This window comes from Juglans regia, chromosome 16 (genome assembly GCF_001411555.2).
Source record: "Juglans regia cultivar Chandler chromosome 16, Walnut 2.0, whole genome shotgun sequence".
Taxonomy (NCBI): domain Eukaryota; kingdom Viridiplantae; phylum Streptophyta; class Magnoliopsida; order Fagales; family Juglandaceae; genus Juglans; species Juglans regia.
The window spans coordinates 20845201-20862077 of NC_049916.1; the positions used below are offsets into that span (position 1 = coordinate 20845201).

General features: G+C 37.3%; 1 protein-coding gene across 1 annotated transcript; it reads left to right on the forward strand.

Annotated features, from left to right (window-relative positions):
- The first annotated feature begins 7504 nt into the window (after window positions 1-7504).
- Window positions 7505-16017, forward strand: LOC108989385 (pre-mRNA-splicing factor ATP-dependent RNA helicase DEAH10). The gene is made up of 13 exons (XM_018962961.2): window positions 7505-7894; window positions 8121-8167; window positions 8261-8341; window positions 8431-8647; window positions 9356-9761; window positions 10163-10366; window positions 11728-11888; window positions 12436-12621; window positions 13333-13564; window positions 14237-14436; window positions 14572-14706; window positions 14917-15125; window positions 15248-16017. The coding sequence occupies exons 1-12, from the start codon at window positions 7806-7808 to the stop codon at window positions 15098-15100; spliced, it is 2142 nt and encodes a 713-aa protein (XP_018818506.2). The 5' UTR covers window positions 7505-7805; the 3' UTR covers window positions 15101-15125; window positions 15248-16017.
- Window positions 16018-16877: the final 860 nt, after the last annotated feature.

Genomic DNA, 16877 nt, shown 5'->3' on the forward strand with positions numbered 1-16877 from the left:
ATTATTTTATAGCAAGAATTTATTTATTTATTTTTTAGATTTAACTACTCTGTGTAAATATATAACAGAAGAAATTATCAAAAATATTTTATTTGCAACAATAAACATAAGAAAACATATTGTAAGAGCTAAAGAATTGAACAACAGAGAAGATAATTTCGAAGTGAGGAGCAAAGAAGCTGATTTGAGAAGATGAATGAACCAAACGACTCAAAATTTTACCAAACAATATAAAGTGAATGTGGTGATTTTTTATACGAAGCGGTATACAGCGGAAATGTAATCTAGAATAAACACGCAACATCTTATGGGCATTTCCGTCTAAAAAACTTAAATTTAGACTTAAAACCAGTCAGTACAGGCGGTGATAAAAAAGATAACAATTGGAAAAAAAAAATGGTAGAACCGAAGAAAAATTCAGAACGTAGAAAAAGTCAAGGACAGAGCGAGAAAATGAATAGAAAATGGAGGACAAAATCGGAAAGAAAAGTGTCGATGACTCTGCCTGCTTATTCACACTTATATATATAGTAGGTATAGTATTATATGGTATTAATCACTCAGATTTCGTTCCCTCCGAAAAAAGCGGGAAAATGAATAAAAAATGGAGAACAAAATCGAAAAGAAAAGTGTCGACGACTCTGCCTGCTTATTCGCACTTATATATATACTAAATATAGTATTATATGGTATTAAATCACTTAGATCCTAAAAGGAAAAAATAGTGAATCACTTTCAGTTCTCTCCTAAAAAACCCTAGCGCAGCTGCGCATCCCCCTTCCTCTCCAGTAGCCCAGTGCCTTCGTTACATACTCCAGTCCCTGCACGATACTCTCTCTCTCTCTCTCTCTCTCTCGTCTTACCAGGATATAAACTTGAAAGTACTAGAAGTTAGCATTAGCAATCTCTTGGGCAATGCTTTTCCTTTAGACATATGGTTGGTGAGAGATTGCCCATATGCTTTTTCTTTAGACATATGAGATCAATTGGGGCTTCTCTCACTTTTTTAGCAAGCAATCTCTCATACTTGTAGACTTGTTAGGCCAACGGTCAAATGAAGACTCATGTCACCCATTGAATATTTAAACAAAAAATTGTCTTCTTCTTAGGGGACATTTCACGTTTGAATGATGGGTTAATTTTCTATTTTATATTTAGAATAATATTGCATATATATATATATATATATATATATACACACACACACTATCATGACTGATGCCGCCCATTCAAAAGGTGTTGCCCCAATTTATTAGATCTATAAATCAAAATGATCTTTGCTTCAATTTGTTTGAAGTTGTCACTATTAGGGGTGAAAACCGACTGTATCGGCGCGGTTTTGGGGTAAAACCGACACCGACCGATAGTTTATTTTTGGGGGAGGAAACCGGCCGAAACTGATCGATGGGGAGAAAAACACCGGCCGTCTCGACACCGGCAATTCTCTGGCGGTTCACGGTCGGTTCATCGGCGAGTTTCGTCTGAGAGAGTAGAGAGAGAGAGTGTGTCGCAGAGGAGAGAGAGCGGGGATGAAAACGGCGATGCGTCACTGGGAAGAAGACTCCCGAGGAAGAAGACGACCTAATTTCAAAACGACGCCGTTTGGTCTAAACCAAACGGCGTCGTTCTACTTAATTTTTTTTTAATACGTTAAGAATAAAACGACGCCGTTTAGTTTAATACCAAACGGCGTCGTTTCAGTTATGTTAAAACACAACTGCAGACTTAAAACGACGCCGTTCCACTTAAACTTAAGTGGAACGGCGTCGTTTTGAATACAGAATATATAAAAAAAAAAAAAAAATTTCTTTAATCGGCCGGTTCAGCTGTTTGAACCAGGTTCGAACCGACGCCGAACCGGCCGATATCGGTTTATACTATTTTCTGCCGCACGCCGACCGGTTCTTCACCGGTTTCGGCCGGTTTCGAGCTCCGGCGGCCAGTCTGAGTCGGTCTAGGTCGGTTTATCGGTTTTTTGTACAGCCCTAGTCACTATGATCACCCACCAATTTATTGCCATTGGCCATTACTTTATCCTATCACGTGGAAGTTCTTCCATGACATGTTCACACGAGGCAGTACTACTTACTCTAATAGTTTAATCTAATTAAATGGTTATATATAAATATATATATATATATATTCTAAATTAGAATATCCTCCTAATTTATATATTCCCAATCAGGTATTTCTAAGAGGTTTTTGTTACATTTTAATTTTAATTACCTGAAGACCCAATCCACCTCTCCATCACGGAAGTAGAAGAGCCACCCCCTCAAAAAGCAAATGAATTGCCGTCTCCCCTTTTTGAACAGCCCCTTTCCATAGGAGATTGGCCCCACAACCAGTATCTAACCCATCCTCCATTTAACCACAAAGTCATCCTATAGAAATTCAGCAACTCAAAGTCCCAAAGGAGGAATATCCACACTCTGCCACAAAGAAGCGGAAGTTGCACTCGTCAGAGTTTGAACTCGATAGCACACCGCTGGACCAACTCCTCCAAAACATCAAGAAAGATATAGCAAAGAAGAGAAATGGTGCTGGAAAAAAACACCTACGCAAATCACATCAATACTACAAAGGAGTGGTCCTCACCCACAAGGCAAGGACAACAATGGAATGGGAAGCAACCGAAGAAATGGTAGGGGCAAGCCAAAAAAAGGCCCCAACAGACTCATGAAGGTTCTATCCTGGAACTGCCGAGGTTTAGCTTGTCCCTCGGCAACAAGAACACTGAGAGCAATAATAAGAAACTATGATCCAAATGCTATCTTTTTGAGTGAAACAAAAACCACAACTGAAAACACTGAAGAACTTGTAAGAAGCATAGGTTTTCACTTTTTTAGAATATGCCCCTCCAATAGGTAAATGTGGAGGGCTTTTGTTTACTAGGAGACCTGGTCTTCACTTTGATGTGATTAACATTTCCAGTAATACTAATAATATTTTGATGTATTATGGTGTCACTTCTTTTAGTTATTGGATGTCTCTTATTTATGGACTTAGTTATTGGAAATAGAAGGAAATGTTTTGGAAAAATATGACAAGCATCTCTAATATCAATCAAGGGCCTTGGATTTGTATAGACGACATGAATGAAATTTGTGCGCATCATGAGAAAAGAGGGGGGGTGCCCCTCCCCATCCACAATCCAAAATTATCTCACTGATTTCATACAAAATGAAGGCCTCATTGACTCAGGGTTTCAAAACTCCCCATACAATTGGTCCAACAAAAGGGAGGAGAAAGCCAACATCTGAGAGAGACTAGATAGAGGGCTAGCAAATGATCAATGGAGAATCATTTTTCCCAACGCCAATATCACCCACCTCCCGGCAACTTCCTCTGATCACCACCCCCTCCTACTCAATACCAATGGAACTCTTTCAAATCTCCAAAAACCTTTCAAATTTGAAGATTTCTGGTTCAGGGACCCACGTTGCTTAACAACACTAGCAGCTGCCTGGAACTACCCCATTAATGGATCTCCACTCTTTGTCCTCACCCAAAAGATCAAGGTGGTGAAAAACTTCATCAAGGATTGGAATCACAAGCACTTTGGTCATATAAGGCAACAAATCAAAGAACTCAACACAAAAATAGAATTTATTCAGAGTTTGGACCCCACTAGAGAAAACAAAGCAAGAGAGGAAGCTCTATGCCTAGCTCACCATGAGCAACTAAAAAGAGAAGAATCATTGTGGAAACAAAAGTCTCGCCAGCAATGGCTCTCCTCCAATGACCTCAACCCAAAATATTTTCATGCTTGTACTGTCATCAGGTGCTGCAGGAACTCAATTGATTTGCTAAAAGATCAAGAAGGCAATTGGAGAACAGGCCGTACAAACATTGGAGAACTTTTTTTATAGCACTTCAAGAAGATTTATTCATCAAGCAATCCACATTTTCCTAATGATCTTGCAAATCTCCTTCCCTCTGTTATTGACCCTACTGACAATCTGTCTCTCTGCCATATCAAAAGAGACAAAGAGGCACTGTTTGCCCTGGGGGCTCACAAAGCCCTAGGACCAGATGGAATGACAGCAAATTTCTTCAAAACCAATTGGCAGATTACAAGCAAAGATACCATAGCAGCTGTGAAGTACTTCTTTCAACATGGTCATCTTCTCAAAGAAATGAATCACACCCATAGTGCCCTCATCCCTAATAGACCCATTAGTTTGTACAATGTTACTTACAAAATTATTTCAAAAATTCTTGTACATAGACTCAAAAAGGTGCTTCACAAATTCATTTCCCCTTTGCAAGTTGTTTTTGTCCCGAGTAGAATTATCCAAGAAAACTCCATTATAACTCATGAAATCTTCCATAAAATCTACAAAAAAGTAAGGGAAAAACGGAAGCATGACCATTAAAGTGGATATGGAGAAAGCTTTTGGTAGAATGGAATGCCTTTACGTTAAGAAATGCCTTGGTTTCAGCCAAAAATGGATTCAGTTGATCAAAGAATGCATCACCATGCCTAAATACTCTATTCTTCTCAATGGCTCTCCTTATGGTTATTTCACCCCCACTCGTGGACTCAGACAAGGAGATCCACTATCCCCATTCATTTTCATCATGGGCACATAAGTCTTATCCCGTTTACTCATCAAAGTTACAGCATTAAACACCTTCATGGCATCAAAATAGCTCACTCTTGTCTCCCAATCACACACCTTCTCTTCGCAAATGATCTCATCATTTTTTCAAAAACAAATCTGCAAGAAGCAAACATCATCAAATCAACTCTCCTTATCTACATGGTCTGGTCTGGACAAAGCATAAAATAATAGTAAATCAACGGCCTTCATTAGCAAGAACACCCCCTCTAAAACCACTTTGGCTCTTCTCAACATCTTACATCTAAAAAAACTACCCGCAAAAACCAAACACCTTGGACTACCTCTCTTCCTCTCCAAAAACAAAAATGAAGCCTTCAAAGCCATAAAAAACTGCATCATTCCCAAACTTGAAAGTTGGCAAGCAAAAGTCCTCTCTCAAGCAGCCAGAACCACACTCATCACCTTAGTGGCTTCAACCATTCCCTCATACCATATGTCTTCTTTCCTTCTCCCTAAAAACCTTTGCAACTCTCTTGGTTTCATGCTCATGAAATTTTGGTGGGGTAACAAACATGACAATGCAAAGCACCTCTTCTTAAAAAACTGGGACTCAATTTGTCAACCTAAGCCTTTAGGAGGTCTAGGAATCGAAAGACGCGTTCACTAAACCTTTCACTCATCTCCAAACTTAGTTGGCAACTCTCTACCAGTTCCAACAAGCTTGGGCCAAAACTATCACTGCAAAATATATGAAAAATAACTATTTTCTGGTTTCAAAGGTTAAATCTTCAGATTCTTGGTTTTGGAAAGGCTTAAGCAAAACAAAACTTGCCATAAAAAATGTGCTTTCTTCTTGGTAAAAAATGGAAGATCCATTAAGGTCTTCCATGATAATTGGATCCCCCACTCCTCCCCACCTACCCCCCCGCCACAATCAAGACTCCTCAATGCTTGTTTCTATTTTCATCCAACACCATCCAAAGCAATGCGATAGGCACAAAATTTTCTCATCCTTTGAACCAAATATTGTTAACTTAATTCTCAACATTCATCTCCTTGCAAATGACAACAATGATGAACTCATCTGGGCGCCATCCCCCTCAAGAACGTTCTCCATTAAATTAGCATACAATCTCATTTCCAGCATTTCAATACCCTCTTAAAACCTAAATCTACCTGCAACTCAATGGAAAAAATTATGGAAACTCAAACTACAAGCTCGTCTCAAACTCCTTCTCTGGAAAGTCAACTGGAACTCCCTCTCCACAAAAACCAATATAGCCTCTTGCCTTCACCTTCCAATCATAGCTGATACCTTTTGCCCAATATGCCACTCCACCCCCGACACACTAGAGCACACCTTCCTTAGTTGCCATTTATCCCGTGTTATTTGGCATCAATCCCCATGACCCCTCGACATTGAAACTTTCTCAACTCAACCCATACAAAACTGGATCAACCTGATAATTTCCCCCATCCTACTCTAAATGTCGCCCCCAACCAAACCCATCCCTTCCAAATATTTGCCTCCATAGCCATGGATCAAACTTGAATGTATCGCAACAAAGCCAACCTTGGACAAACAATCCCTTCAGCCTTAGAGATCTCAAATCTAGTCAACTACCTTTCTATAGAACACATAACAGCCTGGCAACAAAAGCCAAAAAATCCCAATTGTGCAACTTGGTCAGCCCCTCCTTTCGGCTTCATGAAGGTCAGTTATGATGCAACAATCCGAGAAAAATCCACCATTATTGCAGGCATATGCAGCAACTCAAGAGAAGAAATTCTTAAATCATGGGCAAAAAGCATCCAAACATCTACCCCTCTCTATGGTGAAGCTCAAGCAGCATTACTGGCAATTACTCTGGTGCTCAAAGCTCAATTTATTTTCTTAGAATGCGACTCTCAACTTGTACACAAAGCCATCAATGATAGCCACGAAGACATTGATTGGTCCATCCAAAACATCATTGAGAATTGTTGACATCACCTCAGTCAGTTCACAGATTGGAGATCCTTACATGTCTCCAGAAGTGCCAACCATAAGGCACATGAGCTTACTCAAAGAGTTGCTAACTCATTACGTATTATCCAGGATCTGTTACTCATGACTCTCTATTGGTCTCATATTGGATTTGACCCCCATAATTTTTCTTTATGCTCTGTAATAACTCTATAACTTTGTATTCCCTTTTGTTTAATATACGGTTGGTTTGAGGGGAAAAAAAAAAAAGTCTGTGGTTACTAACTTACTACCCTCGTTTCATTTTAATTAAGTCTCTTAGTACTTAGTACTTTAGACTGTTAATGTGATGTTATTTATTAATTATTAAAACTATGAATTGATTCAATTTATAATATTTTAAATAAAGTTTACCGAAAGAATACAGATAATTTGTTTGTTAATTGTTCCATTACGGTTCTCCTTTTAGTTATTTGTTTGTCTTTTCTTATTAAAGTTGCATATTACAGATTATTTATTTATTTATTTATTTTTTATAGCAGACTTCTTGTTTCGGTTTTTGTTTTATAGCAGAATTGTTTTTGCATAACAGATTTTTTTTTTATAAAATAGATATTTTATGATAGAATTTTTTTTATATAGATTTTTTTTTATATAGCAAATTTTTATAAATAGTAATAGATTTTTAATAAAACAGATTTTTTAAAATAATTTTTTTTAATAAAAATATTTTTATAACAAATTTAAATTTTATTAAAATGAAAATTGAACTAAACCAGATCGAGAAATTATAAAACTGAAATTTATGAAAATAATTGATGCATAATCAATTTTTAAAAATATAAAATCCATACATCTCAATTCAATCCTAAATTTTATTTAAAATCGGTCTGTACCGACTACAATCCTAAACTTCACTTCTAGACTCGACAAAACACAAGTATACACCCGAACCCAAATCATTGCCCCGATCGAATTCAATTGGTATAACCCGAAAAGCCAGGTGAAAATTAAAATTTGGGAACAAAAAGAAAATCTCCGACTCCGAAAACTAATCCGGTGAGATCTCCGGCTAGGTTTAGACTTCTTATCCCTTTACACAAAGACACGGACCGCGGTTTTAAGAACAGAGCAGAGGAAAGCACCGCACGAAGCTTGCCGACCTTGAACATTGCGATTTGGCCTATTTGAGACTTTTTAACCTATAGAGAAGCTCTCCCTCTCCCTCTCTCTCTCTCTCTCTCTCTGTGTGAGCTTGATACTTGATAAGGATGCCTTCAATGGCTCAAGGAGGACGACTCCGAGACCCTACCGAAAACCCTAATAAACTTCACGACCGCAAGCTCGACGCCTTTTCCGGGTAAGGAGAAAACTTCAAAATCTTTGTATATGTATTTGTATTTGTAAACATTGCATGATTTTTGTTTGATTGTTGTGGCAATTAAGTCCAGTTTTTGTATTGTTGTTACGCTTAGCCGAACGGATAACTCTTTAGAGACAGTAAAAAAGTATACGAATTTTTAGTTCTATTTTACTGTATGGACTTAGAATGAAGAAACATTAATTTGATTTTGATCATATTGCAGGAAGCAAAATCTTGCGCAACATAGAAAGTCTCTTCCGATCGCTTCCGGTATTTGCTAAGACTGGTTCTGGTTGTTTTTTCTGTTTTGTTTTTTTATTCTTTTCCTTGAAATTTGCTTATCAATGGTTTTACTTTTCTTAGTCGAGAAACGACTTATGGATGAGGTCCGTCACAATGATACTTTGATTATTGTTGGTGAAACTGGAAGTGGAAAAACTACCCGTATGTTTTATCATACCCCTTCTCCTATGTTTGAAGTTTTATGGCGATCAGTTTTCCTCTTTAATTTTACACTGGGATATACTTTGTAGAGTTGCCACAGTTTCTATTTAATGCGGGATTTTGTCGGGATGGGAAAACTATTGGGATTACTCAGCCTAGACGTGTTGCGGCTGTTACTGTTGCAAAACGGGTTGCTGAGGAATGTGGCGTGGAGTTGGGCCAAAGGGTTGGGTATTCCATTAGATTTGAGGATGCGACTTCCATCTCAACGAGGATCAAATACATGACAGATGGATTGCTACTAAGGTAGAAACTAGAAAGTGTGATTTGCTCTATTTTTTATGGGTCATTGTGACATTACATATTTGATTGATAAGTTTTTATTTATTTTTTGACTGTATATTTTGTGATCATTTTGACTAAACATATTGCTTGTTTGCTGGTTCAACCATTTGGAAAGTCAGAGTGGATATTGATTGCCTATTAATTTTGGACCTTGATTTTTGTAGAGATTTTGACTGTTGCATGTTACGTTTGATGGAAGGCAATAGTGGATAAAAGATATATGCTAGAAGAAGTTTTCAAATTTTCTCAGATTATACTATTTTGGCAATAGTGGATAAAAGATATATGCTAGAAGAAGTTTTCAAATTTTCTCAGATTATACTATTTTGTCCACAGCATAAAAATATGTATAGTTCATGAGATCTTCTAAAAAATAGATCAATTTGAGATTGGTGAAAGGAGGCTTATTAAGAACCAGTACTGGAGGACAGAGAATTTTGTAAGTGATTTTGGTAAATAAGGATTTGTATATGTCCTGTATATTCGGGCCTTTGTCTATTTCATGCTGAATAAAATTTTGTTTATTGAACAAAAAAAAAAATGATGTGAAGATGGCTGAGGATGGTGAAATTATTAAATGCATCTCTTACTTGTAATAGGGTTTATCTGCAAGACCTCTGATGAGCTTTTCTCATATGTGAATGGATTTGAGTTTTGATTCTTTTACAGGGAAGCATTGTTAGATCCATATCTCTCTAGATATTCAGTCATCATTGTTGATGAAGCCCACGAGAGGACTGTCCACACTGATGTTTTGCTGGGATTGCTTAAAAATATACAACGAGCAAGGTCAAAATCTTTCAATGACCGTGTTAATATTGAAAAAAATAAGGAAAACAATGGCACTCTGTCGGATAAGGACAATGGTGTTTTTCTCAAGCAATGCCAAAGCAGAAAATTTCCTCCATTGAAGTTAATTATCATGTCTGCGAGTTTAGATGCACGTGGTTTTTCCGAGTACTTCGGCGGTGCAAGAGCTGTTCATGTCCAAGGGCGACAATTTCCCGTGGATACATTTTACACCCATCATGCTGAGCCGGATTATTTAGACGCAGCCTTAATTACCATATTCCAGGTTGTTATATAGATATCTTCTTTTGTGTTCCGATAGCCCAACTTCTGCATGCGAGTTGCTCTAATGTTTTTGATGAGGTTCTTTGGCGATTTCTCAATTATCATAGATCTTGACGATGAGTATTTTTGCAATATCAAAGTATCAGAGTTCGGTTCTAATTATGCTTATATATTGTATGGTTTTACTTTCTGTGCTTGTACTTTGATGTGAAAGTATCGTGTAGAGTTAAGTTCAACCTACAAGATTGGGGTTAATAGGATCGTTGGAAACTTATATTTTTCCTATTTTGTCATGAAGTTCAACTCTGAAATTATTGAAGTACATCAGTTTGTTCTTTGACCTCCTAAGATAATTTAAGAGTTCATCTATGGCTTCTTATGTGTGTATTTGCATCTTATTAGATTCATCTGGAGGAAGGCCCTGGTGATATACTTGTATTTTTGACTGGGCAAGAGGAGATTGAATCAGTTGAACGACTTGTAAAAGAGCGACTTCAACAGTTACCTGAAGGCAGTCGAAAGCTGTTAACCGTTCCCATATTTTCAGCTCTTCCCTCAGAAAAGCAAATGCGAGCATTTAGACATGCTCCAGCCGGTTTCCGTAAGGTATTTAGCGTTCCATGTCAGCTTTTATTTAGAATATCTTATGACCATTCTTTTTTATGGTGCACATTCATGCTGTAACATTTTTTTTTTATAAGTAAACGATTATATTGATATGAATAGGCATAGCTCAAGTACACAAGATGGTATACAAAAGGTCACACCTAGTTAGAGAGAAGTAATAGAAACAAGAAAATCATGGAAATCAGGGCCACGACAATCTACAGCTGTGACCCAAAGAAAAAGAGTGCTAACAAAACAACTCCCTTTAGGTATTAGTCGTAGTAGTGTTGGCATAGGACAAGACGATTCCTAGCCTTATAAGTAGTTACAATCACTATCACTACCATCAGCGTTGCTATAACCACCATCTATACTAACACCGCTGCGATGGTTGTGGGCACTATATTTATTTTGAAATTAAAAGAGCCTAATTACTTGGTTTAATAAAATTTCATTCTACTTATAAAAAAAAATCTTTTGGAAATAAAAGAGGTTATTATATATGTTCAAGAGTACGAGGTTAGACAACCTGATTCATCTCTCCTATATATAATATATTTCAATATGCTATTACTTCTTTGTCATTGTTTCAAGTAGGGGTGTGCAAAATTCCGAAAATTCCGACTCCGTCCGACTTCCGCTCCGACTCCGACTCAGAGTCGGAATTCGGAGTAGCTCCGAATAACTATTCGGAGTCGGAGTCGGAGTCGGAATCGGAGCTCCGACTCCGAAATTTTTTTTATATTGAACACTTGCGCTCGAGCGAGTTGTCAAGCGCAAGTTGAGCGCACGTTGTATTGAACATTGGCTCGAGCGATATGTCGAGCGGAAGTCGAGCGAACCTCTCTGGAAGAGTTCTGCTCGAGCGCTACGTCGAGCGAACCTCTTTGGATGGGTTCTGCTTGAGCACCACGTCGAGCACGTGGAGTTCCGATCGGATGTCGGAGCTCCGAACTCCGATCGGAATCGGACTCCGACTCAGTTCGGAGTCGGAATCGGAGGGGCAATTCGGCTCCAACTTTTGTCGGAGGTCGGAAACGACAACTCCGACTCCGTCGGAGTCGGAGCCCACCCCTAGTTTCAAGTACAAAAATCCAAACTATACTTGAAATATAGGTTAAAAAATGTTGAGATGAGCTTGCAGCTGTACTTCAATTTTTTCTTTTAAAAAAAAACTCCTATCTTTATGAATAAAACTCTCAAGTTAACTTTTCAATCATTTATCTGACTGCATTTTATGCTGATGATAAGAATGTAATGATGGTGGTTTATGTAGTGTAAAATGTTAACTACCAGGAAAAATTTAGGCATTCTTTCATCTGACTAACCATTAATCATTTTCCTTTCGCTGTTTATTTTAGGTAATATTAGCAACAAATATTGCTGAGACATCAGTGACAATACCTGGAATCAAGTATGTTATAGATCCTGGACTTGTAAAAGCACGGTCGTATGATCCGGTCAAAGGAATGGAATCTTTGATCATTGTTCCAATATCAAAATCACAGGCTCTTCAAAGGAGGTAAGCATAGTTGATCATGCTTGACAGTTATGGTTGAATAATTACATACGAATTTGAGGAAGTTGAGTTTGTGTGATAATCCTGAAGAATTATTAAGAGCTTTAACTTTGAGCTTTCTTTTCTCTTGAGTGCTTAGTTACTAAAGTTAACATAATCATTCACTCATGATTAAATGTCAATTTTCAACTTAAATAAGAAAGTATTGTTTGTTGGTTAATAATACCTGTCACCATCAATTACGCCTTTTTAATATCTGTTAGCTTATAACACCTAAAAGCACAAATCATACATTTTCAGTTAGTATAAGGCTTTTATGCCAAACAATTTGTGACATTGCTTGTCACTTGCACTATTAGTTTTAATTTGTACACACACAATGGATATCATTTCTTTATTATTTTCTCCGCCTGGTTTCCATATGCGTTTCCTTGTATTCTTCCTTCCATTCTTTATGTTAGGATCCATGGTTAGTTTGGTATACCCCTGGCTTCTCAGAAGGATGTTTACAAACTAATAATCTACGATGACTGCTGAATTCCTACTGCAGTGGACGAGCAGGTCGTGAAGGATCTGGAAAGTGCTTTCGTCTCTACCCGGAGAGTGAATTTGATAAACTTGAGGATTCAACAAAGCCCGAGATAAAACGATGCAACCTCTCTAATGTCATTTTGCAGCTCAAGGCTTTGGGTGTCGATGATATTCTTGGGTTTGACTTCATGGACAAACCGTCAAGGTCAATATTTGTAGATGGTTCATCATTTTGCTATACTTTTTGTATGTGGGGGTTTTCTGCATGTTTGTCTATTATGATGACCTGAATGGCTATACTTGGCCACATGGATCTTCTCATTCAACTCCATTAAACACAAAACCCAAGGCCAACCTTTTAAATTTCCTAGGATAACATACGTTAAATTGCTTATCAAAAAAAGAAAACATATGTAAAATTTTAGCAAGTATAAAATATAGTGAAAAATATAAATCCTTTGTTGGTTTCGGAGGTGTAAACTTGCCTGTTTATGTATTATAATTGGTGTTACCTAAATATGTGTTACCTCATCTATACCCCCGTGTACTTGGGCTATGCCTATTCATATTAATACAATCGTTTACTTGTCAAAAATAAAAAATAAAATTGGTTCAAGTCCTGCAGGAGTGGATTAACTGTACCTTGTGATTATGAGTATCATCATTAATCATTAAGTGATTGTCTTTGATAGTTGGCTTCATGAAAGCAGGGTTGTAGATTCAGAGAAATGCTATGGGTAGTCTTCTGTTTCTTAATATCCTCTCTTGCAGAAACTGCATTGTTTTCTGCAAGGCTTGAGCTGTTTTAATGATATCACTTAATATCCTGTTCTATTTGCCTTATACCAATAAACAAAGGCTTGTTATCTTTCAATTATGTCCCTTGGTACATTAACATTTTTGAACTTTCAAACAGGGCATCTATTGTCAAGTCATTGGAGCAATTATTCTTGCTAGGTGCTTTAACAGATGAATGTAAACTGTCAGATCCAGTAGGCCGTCAAATGGCTCAGCTCCCCTTAGACCCTGTTTATTCCAGAGCTCTTATTTTGGCTAGTCAGTTCAACTGCTTGGAAGAAATGTTGATAACTGTAGCGATGCTCTCAGTGGAATCTATTTTTTATGGCCCTCGTGAGAAGTTAGAAGAGGTAAGTGCATATGAATTGCAGCTTCTAATGATTCATGGCAATATTTGTATTGGTTTTGTTGCTAGGCAATGATATGAACGTGACTGAATGATACTTCAATATTATCTGCTTTAGTCAGATGATAAGTTTTGTAAGCAAGTGCTAGTGAGCAGAATTTAATCTATATTTAAATGGTTTAGTTTGGTTAGGCATTAAATTTGATGAGTATTAGCAAAAGGGTGTTGAAGGGCACAGTAACATCGTGCAGATCTGTTTGCTAGAATATTGTTTTTTTGGGCCAAAGCTGTAGATTTCAATGGCCTCGATTTTCATGATTTTCTTGTTTCTATTTCTTCTTCCTAAATAGGTGTTATCTCTTGTATACCCCCTTGTGTACTTGGGCTATGCCTATTCGTATTACTATTCATATAATCGTTTAATTATAAAAAAAAAACATATTGTAGATCTGTTGTGTGGGAGTTTAATACTTCAATGAGTAATGGAACAGCAGTATGCGCAATAATTGCGAACTGAAATAGTTTGCTGAGTAAATAAGTTGTGGAATTTGTTATCTTGTTCTGTTATCGCCCATTTTGGTGTATATTATCTCAATACAGAGAGGACCATTGTAGAAAAATTGTTATGCATTTGGACTCGTAGTTATTCTGCCAAGTTTGTCCCCCATGTGGCCAGGCAAGAACTGCAATGAGACGCTTTTCAAGTCCAGAGGGAGACCACCTCAGTTTGGTTAACGTGTACCATGCCTCTGATGAGTTATTGGATAAGAGAATGGTGGGGCTCAGCAAAGAGAAAAAGGACAAAATTCTGAGCAAGTGGTGCAAGGAAAATTTCATCAATAGTCGTTCCTTGAGACATGCTCGTGACATTCACAGGTTGGTTGTCTGTCATCCTTGTTGGGTTTATGTGTGTATCTTTTAGGTCTCATTTTCCATAAAAGATTGTTAATAGTTGATTCATTGAAGTTTCCACCAGATCTCCACCCCTAATTTATTAGGTGCTTATTGCAGTCAAATTCGAGGTCATGTTGAACAAATGGGTCTTCGTGTTGCTTCTTGTGGAGATGACATGCTTCAGTTCCGCAGATGTCTCGCTGCTTCATTTTTCCTCAATGCAGCTTTGAGGCAGCCAGAGGGAACATATAGGTATTGAATGTAACGTTTAAGTGAATCGTATTTGAAATTCCTCTGGTAGATCTCAAATTACTCTTTATCAAGGTGAATCCTTTATGGAATTCATCTGGTAGATCTTAAGGGGTTCCACTAGTCTTTGTACCCTTCAAAAAGGTTATTTTGGTTAATTTATATGATGCTCCATTGTTAATTGGAATATTAACACTTGTAATTAAATGACAGGGCTTTAGCAAGTGGTCAGGTGGTGCAGATCCACCCTTCTTCTGTATTATTCCGAGCAAAACCAGAGTGTATAGTTTTCAACGAACTAGTCCAAACTAATCATAAGTACATCCGCAACATTAGTAGAATCGATTACTTGTGGCTATCTGAACTGGCTCCTCATTATTATTGCACACAAAATTAAATCTTGGTTTTGATATTATTAGCTGGTAAGTCCATTTGATCATTTTTGTACTATCTTTTTGGGTCTGTTATTTTTATATCTCACCCATTGGAATGCTTAATTTATCATGATGTTCTATCTGCTTCGGTCCTCGCATGAATGAATCAGGTTGAAGCAAAACTCAAAGGTACTTTTACAAACACGTGCTGACATGGGATGTTGCCTACCATATTGGCTTTCAATATCAGAAGACAAACTTAGTTCAACACATATATTGCACCAATCAAGTCATTACCTTTTAGATGCAGCAACTTAAAAAGTTTTGGAGTTATTCTATGAGCTACCTTGCTTAAAGCACTCTTTCAGAAAACAATTCTTGATGCCAATCGTTGTCTTCTAAATCATGCTGGATGCTGCAGTTTGATGTTTTGGTTCCTCTACTGCAACGTGAAAGGTGAATGGAGAATTGGAATTTTGTAGCAGATATTTATTTTTCTTTTAAAAAAAGCTTGTCTGGGCGGGGTTTCTAACTTTCTGGTGCATATTTTCTGGGTCTATTTACATTGAGGAGTTTCTTTCGAAGGTGGCTCCCAGTTATCTATCGAAATTTCCATCAACTTGACTGAAGGCAATGTTTCACTACTCCTGCCTTCTGTATCATAATATATAAAGACCAGGAGGGCTGTTGCTCTAAGGCATCTCAGCAGACCAAACAATTTGCTGCTTCCTCGGGTCCCCCTGCTTGCTTAGAGATACGCGCATACTTCAGTTCGTTGCAGAAGTTTTTATTGATCTTGATGATCAGGTTGTGGCAGCCTTGAGCATTGATGAGTAACCATAGTCTCCAGTCACAAGGGTTTGCAAGAGACTTTGATATTATTAGATACTTCATAATTCTGATTTAAAGGAATAGGGAAATTGCTGCCTGAGTGCTGTGATGTATCTTGTGCCTCTCTCTCTCTCTCTCTCTCTCTCTCTCTCTCTACATATATCTTATCTTATCTTATATATAATAAGCGTCAATAAGCAGGTCTGCGTCCATTTTTTTTTCCATTTTTATCCCTCGTGTTTTATTTATTTATCCTCTCCCTAGGTGTTTCCGTCCGACATTATTTCTGTCCCTGTTGCCATTCTTAGTCAATTTACGATTTTATCCTTTCTTTTGTTCTTCTTGAATTAATTTTTATTCTCCCGTTTTCCACCACCTTCTCGAATTCCGTTTTAATTTTTTTCATATTTATCAGATTTTAGATTTTTTACCCCCCGTTTCCACTGTTTTGCTCTTATCGGATTCTAATATTTTTTTAGATTTCTTCACTGCTTCCACCGCTTTCTCCTTTGTACAAGAATTATCTTCATTTTTTTTTATTTTCTGCTGTTTTGTTTATAAGAATCTAATTTTGTTTTGTCTTTCTCTACCGCTTCAACCGCTTGCCACTTCGTATAAGAGCAAATTTCATCTTCTTTATTTCCTATTGTTTGCTATCTGATAAAATTAAAAGCTCCCGTTTTAACGTTCCAAAATCTGTTCACTCAGGGTTCTAAATTTGCCTCTCAGCTCTCCAGTTTCACAGGTCAGTTAACTTATGTTCATTTAAATATTTCTGATTATTTCTTCAGTTATTTACATATACGTGCAATAGTTAAGAAATAAAAAAGTTACATGGAGTATTTGGACTAAATTTAGTCGAGGAGGACTGAATCTAATCAGATTTCCATTTCTTATTGTGCTGTTTCTGAGTCCTTTTATCTCAAAAACAAAATACAAGTAAGATACTCAGATGTGAAACAATATTGC